General features: G+C 33.9%; 2 protein-coding genes across 2 annotated transcripts; both read left to right on the forward strand.

Moving 5' to 3' along the window:
* The first annotated feature begins 575 nt into the window (after nt 1-575).
* Nucleotides 576-6,965, forward strand: LOC138335104 (uncharacterized). Its single transcript, XM_069284028.1, has 2 exons — nt 576-1,912; nt 5,274-6,965. The coding sequence occupies exons 1-2, from the start codon at nt 1,435-1,437 to the stop codon at nt 5,666-5,668; spliced, it is 873 nt and encodes a 290-aa protein (XP_069140129.1). The 5' UTR covers nt 576-1,434; the 3' UTR covers nt 5,669-6,965.
* Nucleotides 6,966-7,118: 153 nt separating this feature from the next.
* On the forward strand, nt 7,119-20,304 carry LOC138334500 (uncharacterized). The gene is made up of 4 exons (XM_069283158.1): nt 7,119-8,660; nt 9,123-9,524; nt 15,947-16,288; nt 17,870-20,304. The coding sequence occupies exons 1-4, from the start codon at nt 8,141-8,143 to the stop codon at nt 18,259-18,261; spliced, it is 1,656 nt and encodes a 551-aa protein (XP_069139259.1). The 5' UTR covers nt 7,119-8,140; the 3' UTR covers nt 18,262-20,304.
* Nucleotides 20,305-21,321: the final 1,017 nt, after the last annotated feature.

Genomic DNA, 21,321 nt, shown 5'->3' on the forward strand with positions numbered 1-21,321 from the left:
GGCCGTAATCAGCCACCACTGTGTCTGGGAATGGATATTATTATGGTGCGACAACCGGTCTCTCTGTCATATATCTGGATATTGGAGACGACGTCTGGGTAAAGGCTGGTTACCATAGAGACATTGCAGATGTCCATCCATGGAGCATGTTTTCAGGGTTCAAACTTAATTAAGCCAATGAAAATTTGTGAAATGTGTTTTATGAACTGTCCTTTATATAGCATTTAAGATCATGCACGGCTGTTAGACCGAATCATGTGTCTCTTAAAGAGGTTTTAAATTTAGTTTAAAAACAATATTTATTCAAATATATACATACATAAATCCCACCTCAGACAAGAATCTTGTATTCCTATTGGTTAAAATGACGTTACGTGATATCTAATATATAGTCGTATTAGGTTAGTAGATCGTTCTTTGCCCCTAACGTCATTAGCAACAAGATGGCGGTCAAGTAACGCTTCGCGACGACGGCAATCAAATGATATGGAGACAAAATGTTTGAATGATAGCGCTGATGACCACTTTCAAAGCAAACCGAAATCGGCAACACTTATTTAGGATTATTTAACTGAAATGGACCATGACAACGCATTCGAGTCTTCAATGAGGTGAAAATTGTTTAAGATTGAGTCGTTTTGGTTTCCATACATAATGCATTCTGCAGTTACTTTATTGAAAGGATCTTCGATGGGATAAATTCGTTACACAGTTTGTTAGTGACCTAATACGGAATATTGGGTCAAAAATAAACATGTATCAGGTTCGGCTTCGCCTCGCTCGATACAATTTTATTTTAGACCCAATATTTTCCGTATTAGGTCACTAACAAACTGTGTAACTAATAATTCACCACTACATACAGACAGCTAGTTCACCGATGATAATTCGCTAATTGATAGAGAGACGCAATGTAAGATATGTGATTTTTGCACGGTCTCAAAATCATAGGACGTTTGGTCACAAAATAATACATAAACGTCACAAAAGACACTCATTAAGTTGTATGTAGTAAAAGGGATAGATGAGGATAGCTGTATGACTTGCAATGTAAGTGAAAAACAAGCAAAGAAACAAGAAGCATCAGGTTTCACAAATCATTCCTAAGACGTTTACCTGTCGTATCGTTTTAGTTATCTATTTACTGGATACCACCACACTCGTCAACCCCAATATAAATCATGTGAACTGTCACAAAAACGTTCAGGCAACATAGATTGTACAATACTAGTATTCCAAAACTAAGCACTTTTACTTTGATTATATGAGGTCACCGTTGTAAACAAAACTATAGCATCCTGTTTGCTGTTTAGTATCGTGTATGATTGAGATAAGTAACGTTTCTTATGAGAGTTCCCTCTCGACATAACAGATGTTTTTGTCACAATCAGAGATAACATATTGAAGGTTATAAAGTAAAACACTTCTAGCAATATGGACGTGTTATTTATATTCCTTCTTTGTGTTCCATTCGGGATAACTGTAGGATACGAGGAGAGTTCGGAGCCAGGTTCCAACATGTCCCCAGATGACGTAAATATTAGACTCTTAACTTTGATTTCTGACCTTGAGAGCCGTGTGAAAAGCCTTGAAGAATCCCGTACTGAAGAAACGGGACGTATGCGTGATATGCAATCTGAAATTGACGAACTCAAATCTGAAAACAACCGTCTATGGCAGCTATGTGGTCGCGCTGGTGCGGATGCTAAGACGAAATCTGAAAATGATTCATCATCATTCGATCATCTGCTTGATGGTGATGAACTCGGTTCATCTGCAAATGTGATCGAAAAGAAAAACGTTGAAACCAGAGAAACCGAACTAGATGTACCAATGAAGACAAGGCGAAGTCTGTTTAGACGACACAGTTGGAAGGTACCCTCTTCGGCAGAAAGGTTTTCTAAACGTGTTCGTAAGTAAATCACGTTTTCATTTATCCAATAATTTTTAAGTTTAGAGTATGATAAATTTTTCAAATTCGTTACTTTTTAAAGAAAAAATCCAAGCTATGGAAACGATCTCAATGTATGTCACATGTTCATTTCTCAACAAAAGATGTTATAGATTTCACGCGCGCGTAAAATGCATAGTCGATAATCTCCACGCCTGGACTATCTCTTACCAATCACAGCCCATACGAGACAGTATTCATGACATCATGAATATTCATGAATGATTAATGAATTTTCAAGAATATAAGCAGATTGTGGTTCATGAAAAAAGTTCATGAATATTCATCAAATGACTCTCATGAACTCTTCATGAAGTTTTATGAATCTATGAAACATTCATGATTGTTCATAAACAATATGTGAAGAATTATTCATGAAGTTTTATGCATGACTGATATTCATTTAAATTCTTCAAAGTGGATGAAAATGTTTCATTAATTTTTAAAAATTTTAATGAATATCAGTTATGCATAAAACTTCATGAAAGTTTCTTGACATGTTATTTCATTTATTTTGATGAATATTAATGAATATCCACTGAAGTCACATGACTTTTCACATGACCACTTGAGTCACATGACTTCTATATATATTTCCCGCCAAAATAGTCACGATCCAAAATAACTGTTGTATCTGCTGGCGTGTGGAAGGGGAAACATTATTCATCTTAAAATGAAAGTTTTGGCACATTAGTGAACAGATTATTCCATTCCTGGATTTCTTTAAGCACAGATGAAGACTTTCAGTAAGTTTTGATATATCTGCAGTTCTTTTTCAACATGGAATTGCTGCACACTGATATTACTATAGTGAATATATGCATAGACATTGGTTTGTGAAATTTTGTCAAATGTTATTGAATTATGTTATCCATATAAACTATCATGCTTTACAGCTAGAGGTTTCATTTTGACAAATACTAATTTACTGGAATGCATTATGAAATTGATTGCTGCATATCCCTGAAAACAGATTTTGTAAGCACTTATCTGTGGCAGTATGAAAATAAAATGTACACACTAAACTGTTGGTGATTTCATGTTAAACTCTTGCGATGTTATATATTAATATATGAGTTATACCTATTGCCATAAGAATTTGTTTCATCAAATATTGAATTAATTCCAATAGAATTGCCATTGCTTTGATAGAAAATTTCAATCCTCGACCCCCAGTAGAGTTCATGAAATTCAGATGCCGCTAACTCCAACTTGCATTCATGAATCTTCATGAACACGACTCAATTTCAAGAATATTCATGAATTGCTCCAGTTCATGAATTTTCATGATTGTTCATTAATTATTTGTGCATACTACTGCGAATTTAATTCATGGAAAACTCATTCATGATCGTTTTAAGTTCATAAATATTCTTAAAAACATTTTATGCATTTTCATGAATGGGTTGTTCATGATTTCATGAATAAAATAGATTCATGAATGTCCATGAATTCATGAAATGAAAAAAATCATGAATGTTCAATAAATTCATGAATGAAAGGATTCATGAATTCTCATGAAATATTTTTCCTAAATTATTCATGAAGTTTTACGTTCATGAATTGCATTAACATATTCATGAATAATTGAAGAATATTCATGAAATTTATTCATGAATAATTCATGAATGTTCATGAATTATTCATCAACGTCTCGTAGGGGCAGACCTGCAAAAACCCTCTTTTGGAGATCACAGCGAGAGCGACGCCTAACTTCAAACCAACACAATTTTACTATGATAATGTCTAGGGGAGGATATCACAAGTGATAGTTACTCATGGAGTATCGATGACGGAAAATGTTTTGATCGCAGAAGGTGAATACAAATCTGAAGCCGCATAAAACTAGGTCACCAATGTAAATACTGTCAGGATTCTACGACGGTCAAAGATCAGCGCGTGATCCAAATTCTACGACGGTCAAAGATCAGCGCGTGATCCAAAATCTTCAGGGAGGTGTGATTTTGGAAAGAGACCCAAGATTTTTTTTTATATTTCGTGTGACAGATATAAAACATCATTATGAAATAATTTTGTTTATTGTTGCTTATGAGATTTTACAAATATTATTGTAAATTAAAAAAAAAACCAATCCCGACTATTCATGATGGCAAAAAATATATTGACCATTATAGTAAAATAGAGATCATGGTAATATATACATATTCTCATAAAAAACAAGAGAAAATCAAAAAGAAGTGGATCTTTATCAAATATTTGTTTATTTAAACAAGAACTTTGTAAATTGGTCTATTTTAAATAACATACTTACATTTTGTATGCAAAAAGATATAGATAATGCCCATAACATACTGATTGATACATACAATGTATATAACATTATACATGTTTACAGCATGACTATATAAATGTGATAATGGGAATATTATGTATTATATTATACAATTATGTAAACTGTATATAGATGTATGTCATTTTTTTTTTTTTAATTTGAATAAAAAGAAATGAAGTGATTTGAGTGTAATAACTAGTCTCATTGTAGCGGAGCCAAGTGAAAAATGTAAATATGGTGATGTAATTGACATTCAAAACATGTCCATTATGACATTTTTATGATGTCAACTGGTCATCCTCAATTGTCTTACCATCTTATGGTTTAACTCATTATAGTTGATGAAAGTTTATCTTGGTCTTACCTCTAACAATTGTAAGCAAAGACAAGCAGAGACCACCAGATAAGTAAATCGAAGTATTAAACTATCTTTATCTCTGATTTCATAGATCTTAATCATAACATTAATGTGAAATACATTATCCATATTTATCGTCTGTCCTACTGTTTTGTGCTGATAAAAATACGTTCTTTCTTTAATGCATGTATTGGGTAATAGTATCTGAAATACAAAAATATACCTACATTCGCGCGCTATAATATATAAACCAAGCCGACGTAAAATAAGTGTCTATTTATATATATGTGATAATAAAATAATTTTGACATTTTTATTATTTTTATTACTCTTTTCACTACATTTTAACTACCATCTTCTTTTGCTATTATAAAGATGCTTTGCTGAGTCATTTCGACATTTAATTATCGAACACCGATAGCATGATTACATCACTCTACTCACCTCTTTCTTTGTATCGAAGATCTCGCCCTCTGTGTGTCTGGGTCGATGATGTAAAGCTACACGCATTTTGAATTGATTGCCTAAAAAACTCTAGTATCTATACAGACCATATATTAAGAAAAAGATAGTTGAATTCCAAGATAGATATAGCTGTATCCTTAATTCATTCATAGATTACACGTACGTTCATTCATACCTGCGCTATTGTTCATGTTCATACATTACAGCGATTGCAGAACCATCAGCCTTTCACGCAAACCTTGGACAAAATATGAATTCGGTTTCTGTAAACCAGGAGCTGATATTCGATAATGTTGTCACGAACAACGACCATGGTTACTCTCCACATACGGGGACTTTCACGTGCAAGCAGGCCGGTACCTACGTCTTCTCCTGGACTGTAATGACGTCACAGAACAACTATTTGGAATCCCATTTGATGAAAAATGGCGGCGTCGTAGCATATGTTTTTACTGCGAATGGGTTTAGCTGGGGTAGTTCTACTGGCCTGTCTGTCATCCATCTAGATATCGGGGATGACGTCTGGGTAAAGGTCACTGACCATACTGACGGTGTTATCGTCCACAATTGGAGCATGTTCTCAGGATTCAGACTTAATTAATGAAATAAAAATTGCTGAAATACTATTGTAGTATGTATCCTTGCCATAACTTTAAGATAAAAAACGGCTTGTAATTTTTTACTAAATCGTGGATGAAAAATGTGTTACCCTGGATAGGAATATCCATAGTTTTACCAGTACGAGTCTAATTTAACTCTAGGATAGAGCCAAGCTGTATCAGAACTTAAAATTATATGATTTCAAAGCAATAATGCCGAGGCGACACATTAAGACATTACGGCATCTTTATCTAACAATACTAGCACGTGACACCTGGCACTAGGCAACCTTTATTTTGGACAATACTTATAATCTTTATTTTATAATCTGATATAATTCTACATCTTTTATAATCTAATATAATTCTACAACTTTTATAATCAAATATAATTCTACTTTTATAATCTAATATAATTCTACTTTCTCTCATACGTGTGTAATACTGGTTTAACCCATGTGAAACACTCATGTTGGTCAAGACTTTTTCATATATGAATGTAATAGGTAGGGGAACTTTACCCGAGGGTCACAAATAGTATAATACCTGAAGCTTGCCGAGAGACAACATTTTGTGATCCCGAGGGTAGAATATCCATATCCTTCATATACGTGTATGAAAGAGTATTTTTTCACATACCTCGACGTTTTATTGCAATTTTACTACTATAATTTTCCGCCATTTTGAAATAAATTCAATGAATGTTTGGGCAGTGAAGCACAAGCGCTATATTAACCGGAATGTGATGTAACAAATTATGGCTGACTGATGAGAGGGACGTCAGCATCGCCTAATATAATTGACTAATCAGCATACGAGTTAACCGAAAAGGGGACGCCCGATTTACTCACTGACAGGGGAATAACTCTAACAAACCAATATTGCCAATTAAGGGAGATAACTTTTAAACCCTGAAGTACCAAAATACGAAAATACTATTACTCTTGCTGTGTGTTTAAGATGCGTTAATTAAGCTAAATATTTAGCTGCCTCGTATGCATCTACACACTGGCGCAAGAAAAACACAACGATAAATATGAACGAAAATGACAAACCTAAAGTAAGCTGACTTAGAATGTATAAATATGTATAATCAACACACAAAAAACCGATATAATCAAACGCAAAAGGTACAAATTCAAAAATTACACATATTGAAAAAGGGGGCCAATGTGGGGTTACCAAAAAGCGCCACAAAGACTTGAAATGCCTTTCATAAAACTGTTCTTGTATCAGTTCGTTAAGATGTTCACGGTAGCCGTTTTGGGTTGTTTTTTTTTTTTTTTTTTTTTTTTTTTTGTAACTCAGAACATCCTAAAAAGCGATTTTCTAATTTCAGTCATTTTAGATAATAACTGTCTGATACTGGTATAACATAACGTCTTTTTTCATGAATGGTTTGTGTTATCACAAAAATAAAGTAAAGCAACATGATTTCAAGCATGACTAAAGATAGCGGGAAGATATTTTACTAATCTACATTGCATTTCTTGTTATTGTTTGTTTGGTTTCTTTAGGTTTCTCTTGCAATGTTTGAAGTAAATAATACTTTACTCGTTATTTTCTCTCCTTTTTACATTCGCGTACAAATTTGTCAATGTAAAATGTCACGTCAGCTTCAACTTTGATCTATAATTGTCATGGAAATTGGTCACTTCTCATGCATTAGTAAGTTTTAGCACGTTTAAATAATTATATTTAAGGTCGTGCTACAGCAAACTTTTCAATGATTAATCCAATGATTATAAATCATCTTCACAGACACTTATGTAATATTGAGATGATCAATCTTGCTTGTTAAGACCATTTTCATTGGCATCAAAATGTAATTACTATGTAATCTTTTCGTAACGTGAAAATCACGGCAATTTGTGTAATGATGTTTAGCATGTTGATGGCAATGAGTCCTTCAATTGTTCATTTCTTCGATAATATTCTGTTTCAGTAATACCTCCTCAGTCAGACTACATTACACAGGTAAAGTATCTTTATGACACTTCATGTCAATTTCAAAATCAATTTTACATTGTGTAATTCACTGAGTAAGTACATGTTAACAATCCCGTGTCGGTTATCATGATATATACCTTCAAGGATAAAGAAACAATTTTTCATTTTAGACAAAATTCACCTAAAAATTACCTGTAATTTACCTTGCATTGACAGGGGGTTCTGAACTCATTTTCAGATCATAATTAGGTGAATTTCAGAACATTATATGTTTAGGTCAAATTGACCTCAACCATTTTGCCTGTGTAGATAAATTTTGCTGAAGTTCCTCTGAAAGAAACCCTTTCATACGTGATATTATTCAACTTCATCTTTGTAATCATACTTCAGAAGGAATGGAATGAGAATGAGATAAAAGCGTCAGTTCCATTTAGGTTATGGGAACTAACTTGTTGTATCGCAGATGTAAACGTAACAGTCACAGATAAAGTTTACTTATGTAAACAGACTTGATCTTGGTCAGTATGGACGCCATATCCATATTACTACTCGTTTCCGCTATTGCAATATCTGTGGGAGATGCAAGAAGTTCGGTTGCAGCTTTATCCTCACACGAGGTAAGCGATAAACTCTTAACTTTGATTTCTGATCTTGAGAATCGCGTGAAATATCTTGAGGACTCTCGTACCGAAGATGCAGGACGCATGCACGATATGCAATCGGAAATTGACGAACTGAAATCTGAAAACAATCGTCTATGGACAGTATGTGATCGCACTGGTGATGCTGCCACCGTGAACTCTGAAATTGATCCATTTCTTGGTAGTGTAAACATAGGTTCAGAAGGTTCAGAAGCGACTGAGTTTGGACTTAGTAACTATGTCGTAAACAATACTCCCGGAGCAGTGGATGCTGTGAATGAAGATGTAATCTGGAATGACGAGGCAGACGTACCAGGATATGGAGGGAAGACTGACCAGAGACAGACCAAACGTAACGGTGGGAAGGACACACCTTCTACACACAGGATTTCAAAACGTGTTGGTTAGTAAATTTTGTATCCAATGTAATATACCCTGGTATCAGTTTTTAATGTGCTCAACAATGTCATATGCATTTGTTTTAGTTCTAAAATACATAACTATCGATAAATCTAAAATTCTTTAAAGCTACTTAACATAATTTCTGACATTTTTCATTTGTTTCACATTGAAATTAAAAAAAACTTGTTGTTTGCATAATTGTATGTACTTTTTTGTATCTTTATAAATCCAACAAATATTGCTTCTCTCCATATATTGGCCCTATATGCTGTGTCGTACCTATTCTAGTTCTGATGTTATTAAAGCTACAGTTTTAAAAGTAACCATGTGTAGCTAAATATAATACTTAACTTTAATTTCTAGTAGCACCTTAATGTCATTATTATGAATTTAAAATCAAAATTGCAAATACGGAGTAGACGGTTCCATCGATGCATTATTTGCGACGCTTTCTTCATTACAGTGGTTACAGAGCCCGTGGCTTTTCATGCAAACATTGGCCATAGCATTACTTCGCCTTCAAGCAGTCAGGAGGTCGTATTTGGTAATATTGTCACAAACACCGGGAATAGCTACTCCTCGCATACGGGGACTTTCACGTGCCAGCAGACAGGTATCTACGTCTTCTCCTGGAATGTAGTGACGTCACAGAACCATTTCGTGGATTCCCATTTGATGAAGAATGGCGTCGCGGTGGCATCAACTGTGTCTGGGAATGGATATTATTGGGATTCCAGTTCTGGTCTTGCCGTCGTACATGTCGATATCGGGGACGAAGTCTGGGTGTCAATCGGTAACCATAAAAGTGGGGAAACCATTCACTCCATGAGCATGTTTTCAGGCTTTAAACTTTCGGAATGGCATTAAATTGTGGAATGCATCATTTTTCGAATTACCTTCCTTTTTATAAATTAATTAATGTCATTTACAACTGATGACCTCATCATATTTGAAAACAGAAGAAAAAGACAAAAGCGTTTTGGATCTTATTTTTTTCATTTGGCTTCGAGTTTCTTCATCTTATTGAAATAAGCTGTTTTAATATTAAGAGTACCAGTAATAATCTCAAAACTGTAAAGTTTTTTTCCTTAAAAAATATTCGAGAACTGAAACACCTTTGCATTACTGCGTGGACACGAAGGCGACTAAAAACTAATCAAAACTAAATAGAACGCTGAAAAATATATTATGAATAAGAAAGTTTGACAGCAAACTTACCAAAGATTAGCTATGTTTAGACTCTCAAAAGATAATATATAAGAAAAAGCGTGTTTCAATAAAGTATTTCTCGCTCATTTGAAGTTAGCCAGAGATTCAGAATTTTTTCCAGTTTCTAGACATGGTTGTGTCTGTTTAACTGGCTTTCAACAATTTCACCCAGATAGATCGGGGTAAATTACAAGATTCATATCATCCTCTGCGCTTGCTGTGAATGAAGGTCGGGCATTAGATTTGTGGTAATTATAACGCCATTGCATTGACCTTTACTTTCCCTTTTCCTAAACGTCTTTTTAGTTTTACGCACGGCGCATGGCGCACGACGACGGACGAAACACGATCGCAACTTGTCATCATAATCTTTGGTCACATAACAAAAAAAATGTAAAATGTTGATCTTTGGCAGTATATATGTGCTTCACTAAAATGCACTATAAAATGTAAAATTTCTGCTATAATAAGCAGACACAACACTTATATATCAGAAAGCAATACTTTCCACAAGCATCATATTATCCACAATATGTCAACATAGATTGTGCAATACGAGTATAGAGATAAGTAACGTATTTAAGGTCGTGCTGCAGCAAACTTTTCAATGATTAATCCAATGATTATAAATCATCTTCACAAACACTTATGTAATATTGAAATGATTCAATCTTCCTTGTTACGACCATTTTCATTGGCATCAAAATGTAATTACTATGTAATCTTTTCGTAACGTGAAAATCACGGCAATTTGTGTAATGATGCTTAGGGTTGAGCAATACGACGTAGGGATATCTTAAAATACTTGGGATTTCACTGGATTTTTTAATTGAATTATAAGGATTAACTTGAGCACATTTTTATTATGGCGCCATAAAACAAAAATCATAGTGTGCTCTTGATAAACCGCGAAGATTTCAGAAAATACCTTGTTTTCAAAACTACCCCACGTAAGCGTACATTCAAAACAATGTTGATCTATTTTGTTTTTAATCATAAAAATCATTGCCTACGTTCTATAATTAGATGTTCATGTATTATATGTTTTAAAGGGTTTATAAAGTGTCTGTATTGTCATTGAAAATGTTCGAGAATTTTAAATATACCAAATCATTTCCCATTCTCTATTCATTTTTTAAACAAGGTAAACCGTAAACCGTATCTGTATATTTTCTTAGTATTAGCCTACCATTATCATATGGTTGTTAGGCTATTCAATAGACACTCCTACTGTCGTTCGTCCATCCGTAACTTTGCATTGTTACATTTGTATTTTCATTTCTCAGAAAGCACTACAAATTACTGACCTTGACTTGTGTCCATCTCAAAACAGACACCTGTTACAGTGACTGGTCTGTGTAGATATTGCGCTTATCATCAACTTATCATCAACTGGGTATTGTAGTGAAACAGTGATAACAAGATTTAATCTACAAGAATACTACACTATACTACCAATACCTATAGTCCATGGGATGGTTCAGAAATGTAGCAATTATAGTAGGTTTGCATGCCATGTTGTTGGGATTCCACCTGGTTATAAATAAACTGTTCTCTATGATTGGTTGGCGAAAATGATTTGGTTACTTGTTGTTGAAGATGCTTTTTTCGGCATAGATAGCATAATATTGATTATCTTTGACATTGCCTCTGAAAGCACCATCGTGAACACTTAGATCAGTTTTCTTCAATAGTAAATTGTCAGAAGACTTATGCCAGCTGCTGTGTACAGACCAAGCCGTCAAACTTTCCTATAAATGTTTGATAATAAACAATGCTGTATGGTAGTCTTCTAAGGTTATTGGGAATCTAATTCTTTTATATCTTTCATCTATAGCGCCCACATTAACACCACAAAACGAAGAAACCGTGGCCTTCCATGCAGGACTTAGTAGCGATATAAACAATCCTAACTCGAATCAAGAGATCGTTTTCAACATGGTCTTAACAAACATCGGGAATTCATACTCTTAACAAACGGGAACCTTCTCGTGTCACATACCCGGGATAGATGTCTTCGTTTGGAATATAGCCATATATCCTAGCCACTACTTAGATTTCATTTTGATGAAAAATGATGGTGTCATGGCGACTAGTGTTTCCTATTCTAATAGCCATTCTGGTAGAGATTCCGGTTTTGTCGTCCTGCAGTTGAATATCGTTCGAGTTCAAGTCGGTAACCGTGAAAACGGAGCAGATATTATTTACAGAAGCACATGTTCTAGGTTTAAACTTAATTGAAATTAAAGTTATTTATTGAAATTAATGCGGTTATTTTTGGTCTAATTTTTGTCCTTAAGGATGGGTTCCGGCGTAGTTCCACTCCTCGTTTCACCACAAAACTAAATGCATTTTGTTACTGTGTTGCATAAAGTGATGAGCTTTATGTTCATACCAATTTTAAAGTAGTTTGCAATAGATTAATGAACTATTTAATCTATATTTTATTTGTATTACTGGTTTGACACAATTCTGAGAAAGCTATATATAATTCGTTTTCCATGCTTTAAGTATCTTCGTAATTTTGATCATTAAAACAAAGCCTATAACACAAGAACAATTCATTACGAAATTATGTGTTTGAATCACAATAAAAAAACATTCAGCACTAAAACGCAAATACTCGGAAATCCATCAAAACAAAACAAAACATATTTTGATAGATTCAGAATAAAAAAATCAGCACTTAAATTGTAGACTGGGACCGAAATATCGTCTTATTTTACAGATAATCAACTCAAAGTATTAATAAAAGAAGATATGACATGAATATAGATTTTATATGAAATATGCTCTGAAATACGCTCTTCGAGTTTAGCTGGCAGATTTTGTGAAAAATATATGCAAAGCATCATAATCGTACTGCATCTATCAGACAAAAAGTGTAATTGATAAAACAAAATTACAAACACAGGTAAGATACATTTTTTAATAGAAGACACTGTTAGTTTATGAAAAAAGGAAATTATAAATATATTTAAAAAAAAACTTTCAATAAACAAAAAGAGCATGATGCTCCTGGGGAGTTAAAGCTCTTTGCTTTAATCGACAACACCTGCATATACGAATCTAGGTGAAATCGACGGCACGTATACAAATTTAGGTCAAATCTACGACACATGTATACAAATCTGGGTCAAATTGACGACACCTGTATACAAATCTGGGTCAAATTGACGACACCTGTACACAAATCTAGGTCAAATCGACGGCACCTGTTTATAAATCTAGGTCAATTCGTCGACACTTCTTTATACAAATCTAGTTCAAATCGACGGCACCTGTATATAAATATATAAATCTAGGTCAAATCTACGACACCTCTTTATACAAATCTAGATCAAATCAATGACACCTATATACAAATCCTGGTCAAATCTACGACACCTCTTTGCAAATCCAGGTCAAATCGAGATAGTAATTATCTCAATTGTCGTGGGTTCACCGGCATAGTAAACACCAGGACAACACCTGTAGTGGCGTAGCTACCATTGACACAAAAACGCAACTGCGTGCACATCAATCAATTCTAAAAAATCGAAGTCATAACTACACGTAACCGAGACTGACATAATACATTTTAATTTGTTATCCGAATCGCCTTTTATTTTTACTTTTTAGGTTTACTTTTTCATGAAAATTTGTTTCTGTTCCGTTTCCACGGTCTACAATTATACTCGCTAAAAGTTGGTGCGAGGTCGTGTCAGAAAATTGACGTTTTTACAATGTAAGCCGAAAACCCGACAGGAACAAGACAGTAGGTAACTAACAAGGACTTATATCCCAATATACACAAGATCTTTCAAATCTTAAAAACCTTGCCATCAACAACGGCAACATTAGAAAGAAGCTTACTATAGTGTTATGAAACGCCTTAAAACCTGCGAGCATGGGCTCTGGCTCTGTTACATGTGCACCACGACATGCCCATAGACGTGGATACCATTATTGACATTTCCGCTGGACAAAAAAACAGGAGGATGTTATTACAATGAACTTTTCATGTGTAGAAATGATCCAATGAGAGTATCAGCACGTGCACTTACATTCAGAAAGAAATTGACCGTCTATTAAAACTCTGTTTTCTTACAAAATTATAAAAATTGCTCTAGGCCTACCATTTAATTGCAGTGTAGTAAGAAATTCACCAAAGACACGGCCGTGTTTGGCAAAAACACAGTACATGTTAGCATAAAGATACGACGGCATTTACAATTATAATTTCTAAATTTAGGTAACTTTCAATCTGCAATATGAATTAATCTGTTTTCAATGGGTTTTTTTTCGAAAAATTACCACGTAAAGACCGCTTTAAAATCATAAAAAATACATCGTAAAATTCATCTCATTATAAGGTAATTTTTTCAGGGGGAGGCGGGGTCCCCCCTGGACCCCCCCCCCCCCCCCCCCCCCAAAAAAAAAAAAAAAAAAAAAAAAAAAAAAAACTTCTCGCGCCTTATCTTAAAATTACATCTAAATAGCTAGTTAAATATGGTCAATTATTTATTTTACTTTCTTTTTTTCTGTTAAATTTAAGAAGGTTGTATGTAAAATAATGAATTGTGGTGAAATTGACAGAAAAAAATCTAGGGAATGAAAGAATAATGGATTGTTGAATGACAGAACTCAATGCTATTAAATGAGTGAAAGGGTGAGATTTCAAAATGTGTGATTTTCTGTGAAATTTAATAAGGCTGTATGTAAAATATTGAAGTGTGTGGTGAAATTGACAGAAACAATCTATGGAATGAAAGAATAATGTACATCGTGTATTATTGAATGACATAACTCAGTACTACTATATGAGTGAAAGGGTGAGATTCCAAAATGTAATATTTATACAAATATTAATTAATATTGAAACAAAATAGTAATTATTCAATTATTAGAGAATGAAATAAGAATGTTGCGCATTTGTATCTGTATTTGCTGATTACTGAATATATATATATTTAGAAATAAAAAAACTTCTCGCGCCATCGGCGCACGAACTACAATTTGCATCCACATTCATTTCCTGCTAGTGACGCCACTGACTTGGTATTCATAAACACACGTAGACTCAGACATCATATCACAAAAGGATAAAAAGTGTGTATCGTTTACGTAATACTGAACTAAAACTACTAACCATAAAGTAGATACGTGTAAATCGATAACTTAGCTGAGGAATCAAATACAGTGTACAGTACTATACATTAATGGTATTTCATTTGGAATCCGTTTAGTGAAATATATTTTTTAACCAAGTAAGTACTGCATAACATGAAATGCTTTTAAATATTTTCTTTTGTGAGAAATATTCGTAGTTGTACTTTGGAACAAGGATTCTAATAATGTATGAAACAGCATATTTATTAGAGCTTTTCACCACTGGCTGCCAGTAAATGAAACGGCCTATTTATTTTGATATCGGGGGTTTTGAACAACGCAACCACGAAAACAATGACATTATCTACATAGACAACATTATACAGTTCTTGGAAAATCATAAATTTTACTTTATTGAAAAAATAGTCCTTCCTTTTTTCATCGACAAAAATCTTAATTTAGTGAAATACGTGTGTTTACCGTAACTACTGATGAAATTCGTAATTTGCTGGTGTCATTTTGAGACCTTGAACTCGGACTATTTGAAATAAGAAAGAATAATTGATTGTTTCTTCATAAACAATGAGATTTTCAAATTGTCAGACTGTTGCGTAGCTGTTCGAAATATCTAACCAAATATTATACCTAGTAGATGTTTGCATTAGAAGGTATAGTCTGGTCGAAATGTACTATTGCTGCCATGATCATTGCTTATCGTATAGGTAGTACAACATTTAATTGGAACAGCTACGACAGGTGATAAGTCTGAGGTGAGAGATAACCACTGACCCTTCTAAAGCCTAGACCAGGTCAAATTCTGCGACAAAATGGAGTTATTGTCAATATTTCTACTCTCAGTCAGTTTCGGGATGATTTTTGGAGATACTATGAGACCAGAATCATTCTCCTCTGATCATAAATTAGAACTTGATAACAATTTATTTACTTTCATACTTGAGCTTGAGAATCGCGTGAAAATACTTGAAGGCTCTCGTGTGGAGGATTCAATAAGAATCAACAATATGCAGTCGGAAATAGACAAACTTCGGTATGAAAATGACCAGTTACGGGACCAATACAATTCGATACAGTTTGTTAAAACAGTGACATCAGTGAAGGACAAAAAATTATCGAATTATCACTATGATGACGATAGTCCATTACAAAAGTTTAAAGTAAACAACGATACGGTAGTCATGGAAACCCAGAAAAAAGAATCCGGAACCAAGAACCAGGACATACCACAGCACGGGAAGGTGGCGAACAGAAGTTTGTTTACACGTCGGGAGGCACCGAGGATCACCAAAGTCAGGGACACTAAACGTGTCGGTATGTCTGATCATGATATACTACTTAATTCTTATAATCTATCATGGTTTGTAAAATAAGATATGTTCATAACTCAGTGAAAGAACTAATCGTTACTGATATGATTGAATGTTCTGCTGTTAATAATCTACAATATTGTGTAAAAATAACATATACATGATGTAAAAGTAATTTATTTGATATATGTACACTTACTGTACGTTGCCTTACCGGAAGATGGTATATACCCTCTTACCTTTTTTCCTCCCTTTTTGTCGCAAACCTATCGCATTTCTGGGCTTGTCTGGGTTATATACAGTAAAATACGTCTGCACGATCATGAATACACTGAACTCATGGTTATAAAATATAATTTTCATTCCCACCAAGGATCCTGTAATACATTTGTAGTATGTGTTTAAAGGGACAATTCAATATAAGAGAACATTAAAATTTGTACATTAAAAGTTCAATTTATGGAAATAACGGAGCCGAATTTTCTGTTTATTTTTTTATTCATATATTCACACTCTATCTTTGTCCCCAAACCCCCAATTTGAGAAGGAAATCCACATAAGAGAAGGAAGCTTTTTTTTTATTTCCGTAACAGATATTCCGTTTTTGGTCAGCTGATTATATTGGAAGGTGGTCTATCACTTGAACGCTTGCAAATAAAGAGCACTAAGCACAGAGCTTCTGCCGGATGAAGATTACGTTCGTCGGATCATAAAAGCGTTTGAACCGCTTGATTATATAATGAGCTGACTTCAAAGCATTGCATTCACGCTGATGGGAAATTTTTACAGTGGGTAAAAAATGGCGGCCACAAACTGAAGCTGTCATTGTGTAGGATTGGATTTTGAAGATTGAGTTTTTTCTTATATTTACGTGTATGTGTTACCTTAGAAGTGCTTCGCACTTCGTGCCCTGGAACGAAGGGCTGTGCCCTTATAAGATATCTTGTATATTAAATAAGATATCTTATAAACGATATAAGGTATCTTTTATAGAAAATTAAATAAGATATCTTAAATACTATATGAGATGTCTTATATACTGAATAAGATATCTTATATAAGTTATATTATTATGAGATATCTTATATGCTATATAAGATATCTTATATGTTATATAAGATTTCTTGTATACTTTATAAGATATCTTATTTAATTATATAAGATATCTTATATAATTCGATTAAATACGGGATATACCTTGCTCCTTCAATAAATGTTAAATTGGCTTGCCATATGTAATTCATATTTTTGTTGTTCTTTGCATTTTATGTTAATACAATTCATAAAAGGACCTCGAAGTTAGTGTTATTAAAAAATATTATCTTTCAATAAATTAATCTGCACACATAATGAAAGTTCATTATATCACATGAAATACACATACACACACACACACACACACACACAAACACACACACACACACACACACACATACATGTGTATTTGCAAAAAACGAGAATGGAGCGCTAATACCAGAGAATATCTATCTTATAGAACATATATATTAAATCTATAAAATCTTCGTTATATTTGATGTGACCATTATTTCATTCATATGCGTTAATTTATTTTATCTCATTTCAGCGTCAGGGACTATTGCTTTTCATGCTAATCTTGGAACGACTGTCAACTCGCCTGCTAAGAATCGCGAGATTGTGTTCGATCGTATCATCACTAACAACGAAAATGGCTACTCTCAACATACGGGAACTTTCACGTGCCAAGACTCTGGTACTTATGTCTTCTCATGGAACATTGTCACGATTGCTAACCATTTCGTAGATTCTTATCTTATAAAGAATGGCGTTACAATGGCGTCTACTGTGTCCGCATCTGCTTATCATAGCGGTGCCAGTACAGGTTTGGTGGTTTTACAGTTAAACAGCGGCGATGATGTTTGGGTGACGGTTGCAAACCACGAAAGCGGAGCTTCAGTCATGCCTTGGAGCATGTTTTCTGGATTTAAGTTAAATTGAAGAAACCCAAGAAATATACCATCCTGTACAATGTACGATTTTTTATAGCAATTAAATGTTGAAAAATCGAAGTTTTCAGCAAAAATATTAGTTTCTAATTATAAAATAGAACAGATGCTTCAAAAACATCTAGGTATCTGTGACCTACATATACTTATTCAATTTTTCATCAGTTTTCTGAACTGAATTTCTCGAACCCAAGATTTGCAGGCAAAAACTGCAAAAAAATATTATATGTATTTCTATTCTAATATTTCATTAATTATGACTTAAATGAAAATGTGAATTTTTACTCTTTGAGGTTTGAACTCTGAAATCACCATGAGCCCAGAAAATTCCGGATGCTCTGAATAGCATGCCATATGCACCTGACCCTAAGGTATCTTTATGGAAAATAGTTTGCTTATCAATTAGAAGCTGTAAAACGGCACAAAGTGATACCCCTCCTTTCAATCTGGATTTCTAAATTCATATCATTGTTGTCTAAGAATAATAACCTGTCAGAAAACATTTTTAATTTTGAAATTCATAATTAAGCAGCCAATCAGTGGCCAGGTTAAAATTCCATTGGGCTCAATCTTCTATACACAGTGGCCATTTAGAAGGTCTTTTTACATTTATAATTAGTTGGTTGTTCCCTATAAGGAAACTTGACAGAGATATGATGGATGCCGTTGATTAGTTTTAATCTCTACAACAAATATGGAAGGTATCTTGTATTACTAAGTGATAGGCAATTACAACTAGCATTCTAATCGAGTGTAAACAAAATGTCTAGATCATGAATGTGAGCAAATGTATGTTGCTCATATCATTGCCACTACCAAGTGGGACCAAACTGAATCACTCATACTTGTGTTCTGCTTCGTAGCATAATGTCCAGTCGCTACCTAGCGCGCACTACAAAATATGGTATATAGGCATTGAGTCCTCAGCTAAAAAAATGGATAAATGAAAAAGTGGACAAAAGATCTTACCGACACAATTATTTAGTCCAAAATTTCAGATGCTTACACTCAAGAAATGTTGACTGTTTACGAATTAAAGATTACTTATCGGTACTACTCGACCACTCCCGTCAATGTGTGTAAACCAATTGCAGTACTTCAATATTTCAAAGTTGACCAACTATCGATGCCCGACCGTAACCATCTGACACTATACAGTTGTTTCATGCCTTATCAGTCAACAGTCAAAACTCTTTTCCCGAGGTGTTGGGAAACAGTTTCTCTGGTTGGTCCCAACACCGAGGGAAAAGAGTTTTGACTGTTGACTGCTAAAGCATGTTCTAGGCTAAACATCGTATTAGAAGACAACGAAACAAGAGTATTTTTTTGATATTAAGATATTTTAATTTCAATAAATTCTATAATAGAGGAATTTTCAATGATAGTGAATATGCAGATTTTGGACGATGTCATGGTAATTAACATTCGAATGTCTCCCCGATAAAGTCTTGTTGAATTAATTGGGGTAGCTGATAGTCGGACATCGTGTTGGAATTGGCATTTGCTGACTTAATCTCAAGCTCTTGGACTAACAATATTCTCCCGGCTGTCCGTTATGTCATCAGGTCCATGTTTGTGATATCATTGAATATATCTGAAAAAATGCCCAAAATATTGTCGTCTGTTTCATTAAATATATTGACTTACTAAATACACGCACCTGGAAATCGTGCATATACATGTAGTACATGTACTAGGACAACCTTTAGAATTTCCGGAATCTGTATCCCGGAATGTTTTTAAAAATAATTATTACTTACTCGTTATCAGGACATGTACTAGTACTTATTTATATATTGAACATATTTTTTTACAATGTACATATTCACAAATAGCCGATCAGAGATATGTACAGTGACGTGCCAAAAGTCTTCGTAATTTTTATTTTTCCCTATATATTCTATGTATTTTTACATTTTTTCTTTGATTTTTCCTGATCTTGTCTATTGGCGAATTTTGGCGTTATTCTGTCCTGGCATGGAGTATGTTTTCTGGATTTCAGTTGAATTGATGTTATTAAAATTCGTGAAATTTATGACCGAATATCTTTTTCTTACTATGTCTTTATTTTATTGCATCATAAAATTAGCCAGTCTAGTCATAGCCACTACTGTCATGTAAATAAAACTAAGTTTCTGATGTTGCTCCAGCTTTAGTTATGATGGCATACAAAGAAGACGCCCATTGTTTCATAAATTATAATTTTATGATCAACAAAATCTCATATATCATACGTATGGTAATGTAGTATTGATAAACCTCGATCAATCTCATGTCAATCTTTTTTTAAATAATATTATATTTCATTTTATCAGCTGCTATGCCGGTCAAGTAGGTTTTTTTAATTTTTTATTTTGTTGGGTTTTTTTTTGTTTTTTTTTTTGGGGGGGGGGGGGGGGGGGTGTGGTTGAGCGTTGTAGTATAGAGTAGTTAAATGAGTTATTGTGTATTCATTTGCGTTTCATTCCCACCAACATGATTCATTTTCCTGGGTTGAACCATCGTCGATTACCCCCTATACGTTGCGGACTGGGTTACTTGATATGATTTGCGTCGTTTTCCGGAAGAAGGTCTCTATACTATCGCCGAATGACTGATTTTTTTCAAACATATCTTGACTTGAAAATTCAAAAATCCTTTAAAAAATTTTTTTAGATTTTTTAGATTTTCGTACGATATTTTTTAAACTTTAGCCTGATTTGAGAATGTATTATTTATTCTCTCTTGGGTTCTCTCTTCCGTTTTCAATTTTCAAGTGATAACACAAAAATATCAAACGCTAAAATTCCACTCATATCAATTTATTATTTTCTTTGTTTCTTTGTATTCAGAATCTCCTCAGTATATAAGATAAAGTGCACTTGTACAGGTGATAATAGACCAGAACGTAATTAAGAATTCTGTTTGATCAGCAAACACAATGTACATTATACGATCCTATAAGCAATGACCAATAAATACCAAGCATTCCGCGAGGTGGTTAGTGTTCTGGCCCAATAACAGACCAATATTCCGTTAAATAAACCATACCGGTAATGAGTATGAAGTTTGA

Source organism: Argopecten irradians, chromosome 11 (genome assembly GCF_041381155.1).
Source record: "Argopecten irradians isolate NY chromosome 11, Ai_NY, whole genome shotgun sequence".
Classification (NCBI taxonomy): domain Eukaryota; kingdom Metazoa; phylum Mollusca; class Bivalvia; order Pectinida; family Pectinidae; genus Argopecten; species Argopecten irradians.

What these genes read in the sequence shown, in the direction of transcription:
- LOC138335104 (XM_069284028.1), top strand. Translation starts at nt 1,435, where the DNA reads ATGGACGTGTTATTTATATTCCTTCTTTGTGTTCCATTCGGGATAACT. An exon ending in AAGGTTTTCTAAACGTGTTC is followed by an intron (nt 1,913 to 5,273) that starts GTAAGTAAATCA and finishes CATACATTACAG; the next exon opens with CGATTGCAGAACCATCAGCC.
- LOC138334500 (XM_069283158.1), top strand. Translation starts at nt 8,141, where the DNA reads ATGGACGCCATATCCATATTACTACTCGTTTCCGCTATTGCAATATCT. An exon ending in CAGGATTTCAAAACGTGTTG is followed by an intron (nt 8,661 to 9,122) that starts GTTAGTAAATTT and finishes TCTTCATTACAG; the next exon opens with TGGTTACAGAGCCCGTGGCT. An exon ending in CAGGGACACTAAACGTGTCG is followed by an intron (nt 16,289 to 17,869) that starts GTATGTCTGATC and finishes ATCTCATTTCAG; the next exon opens with CGTCAGGGACTATTGCTTTT.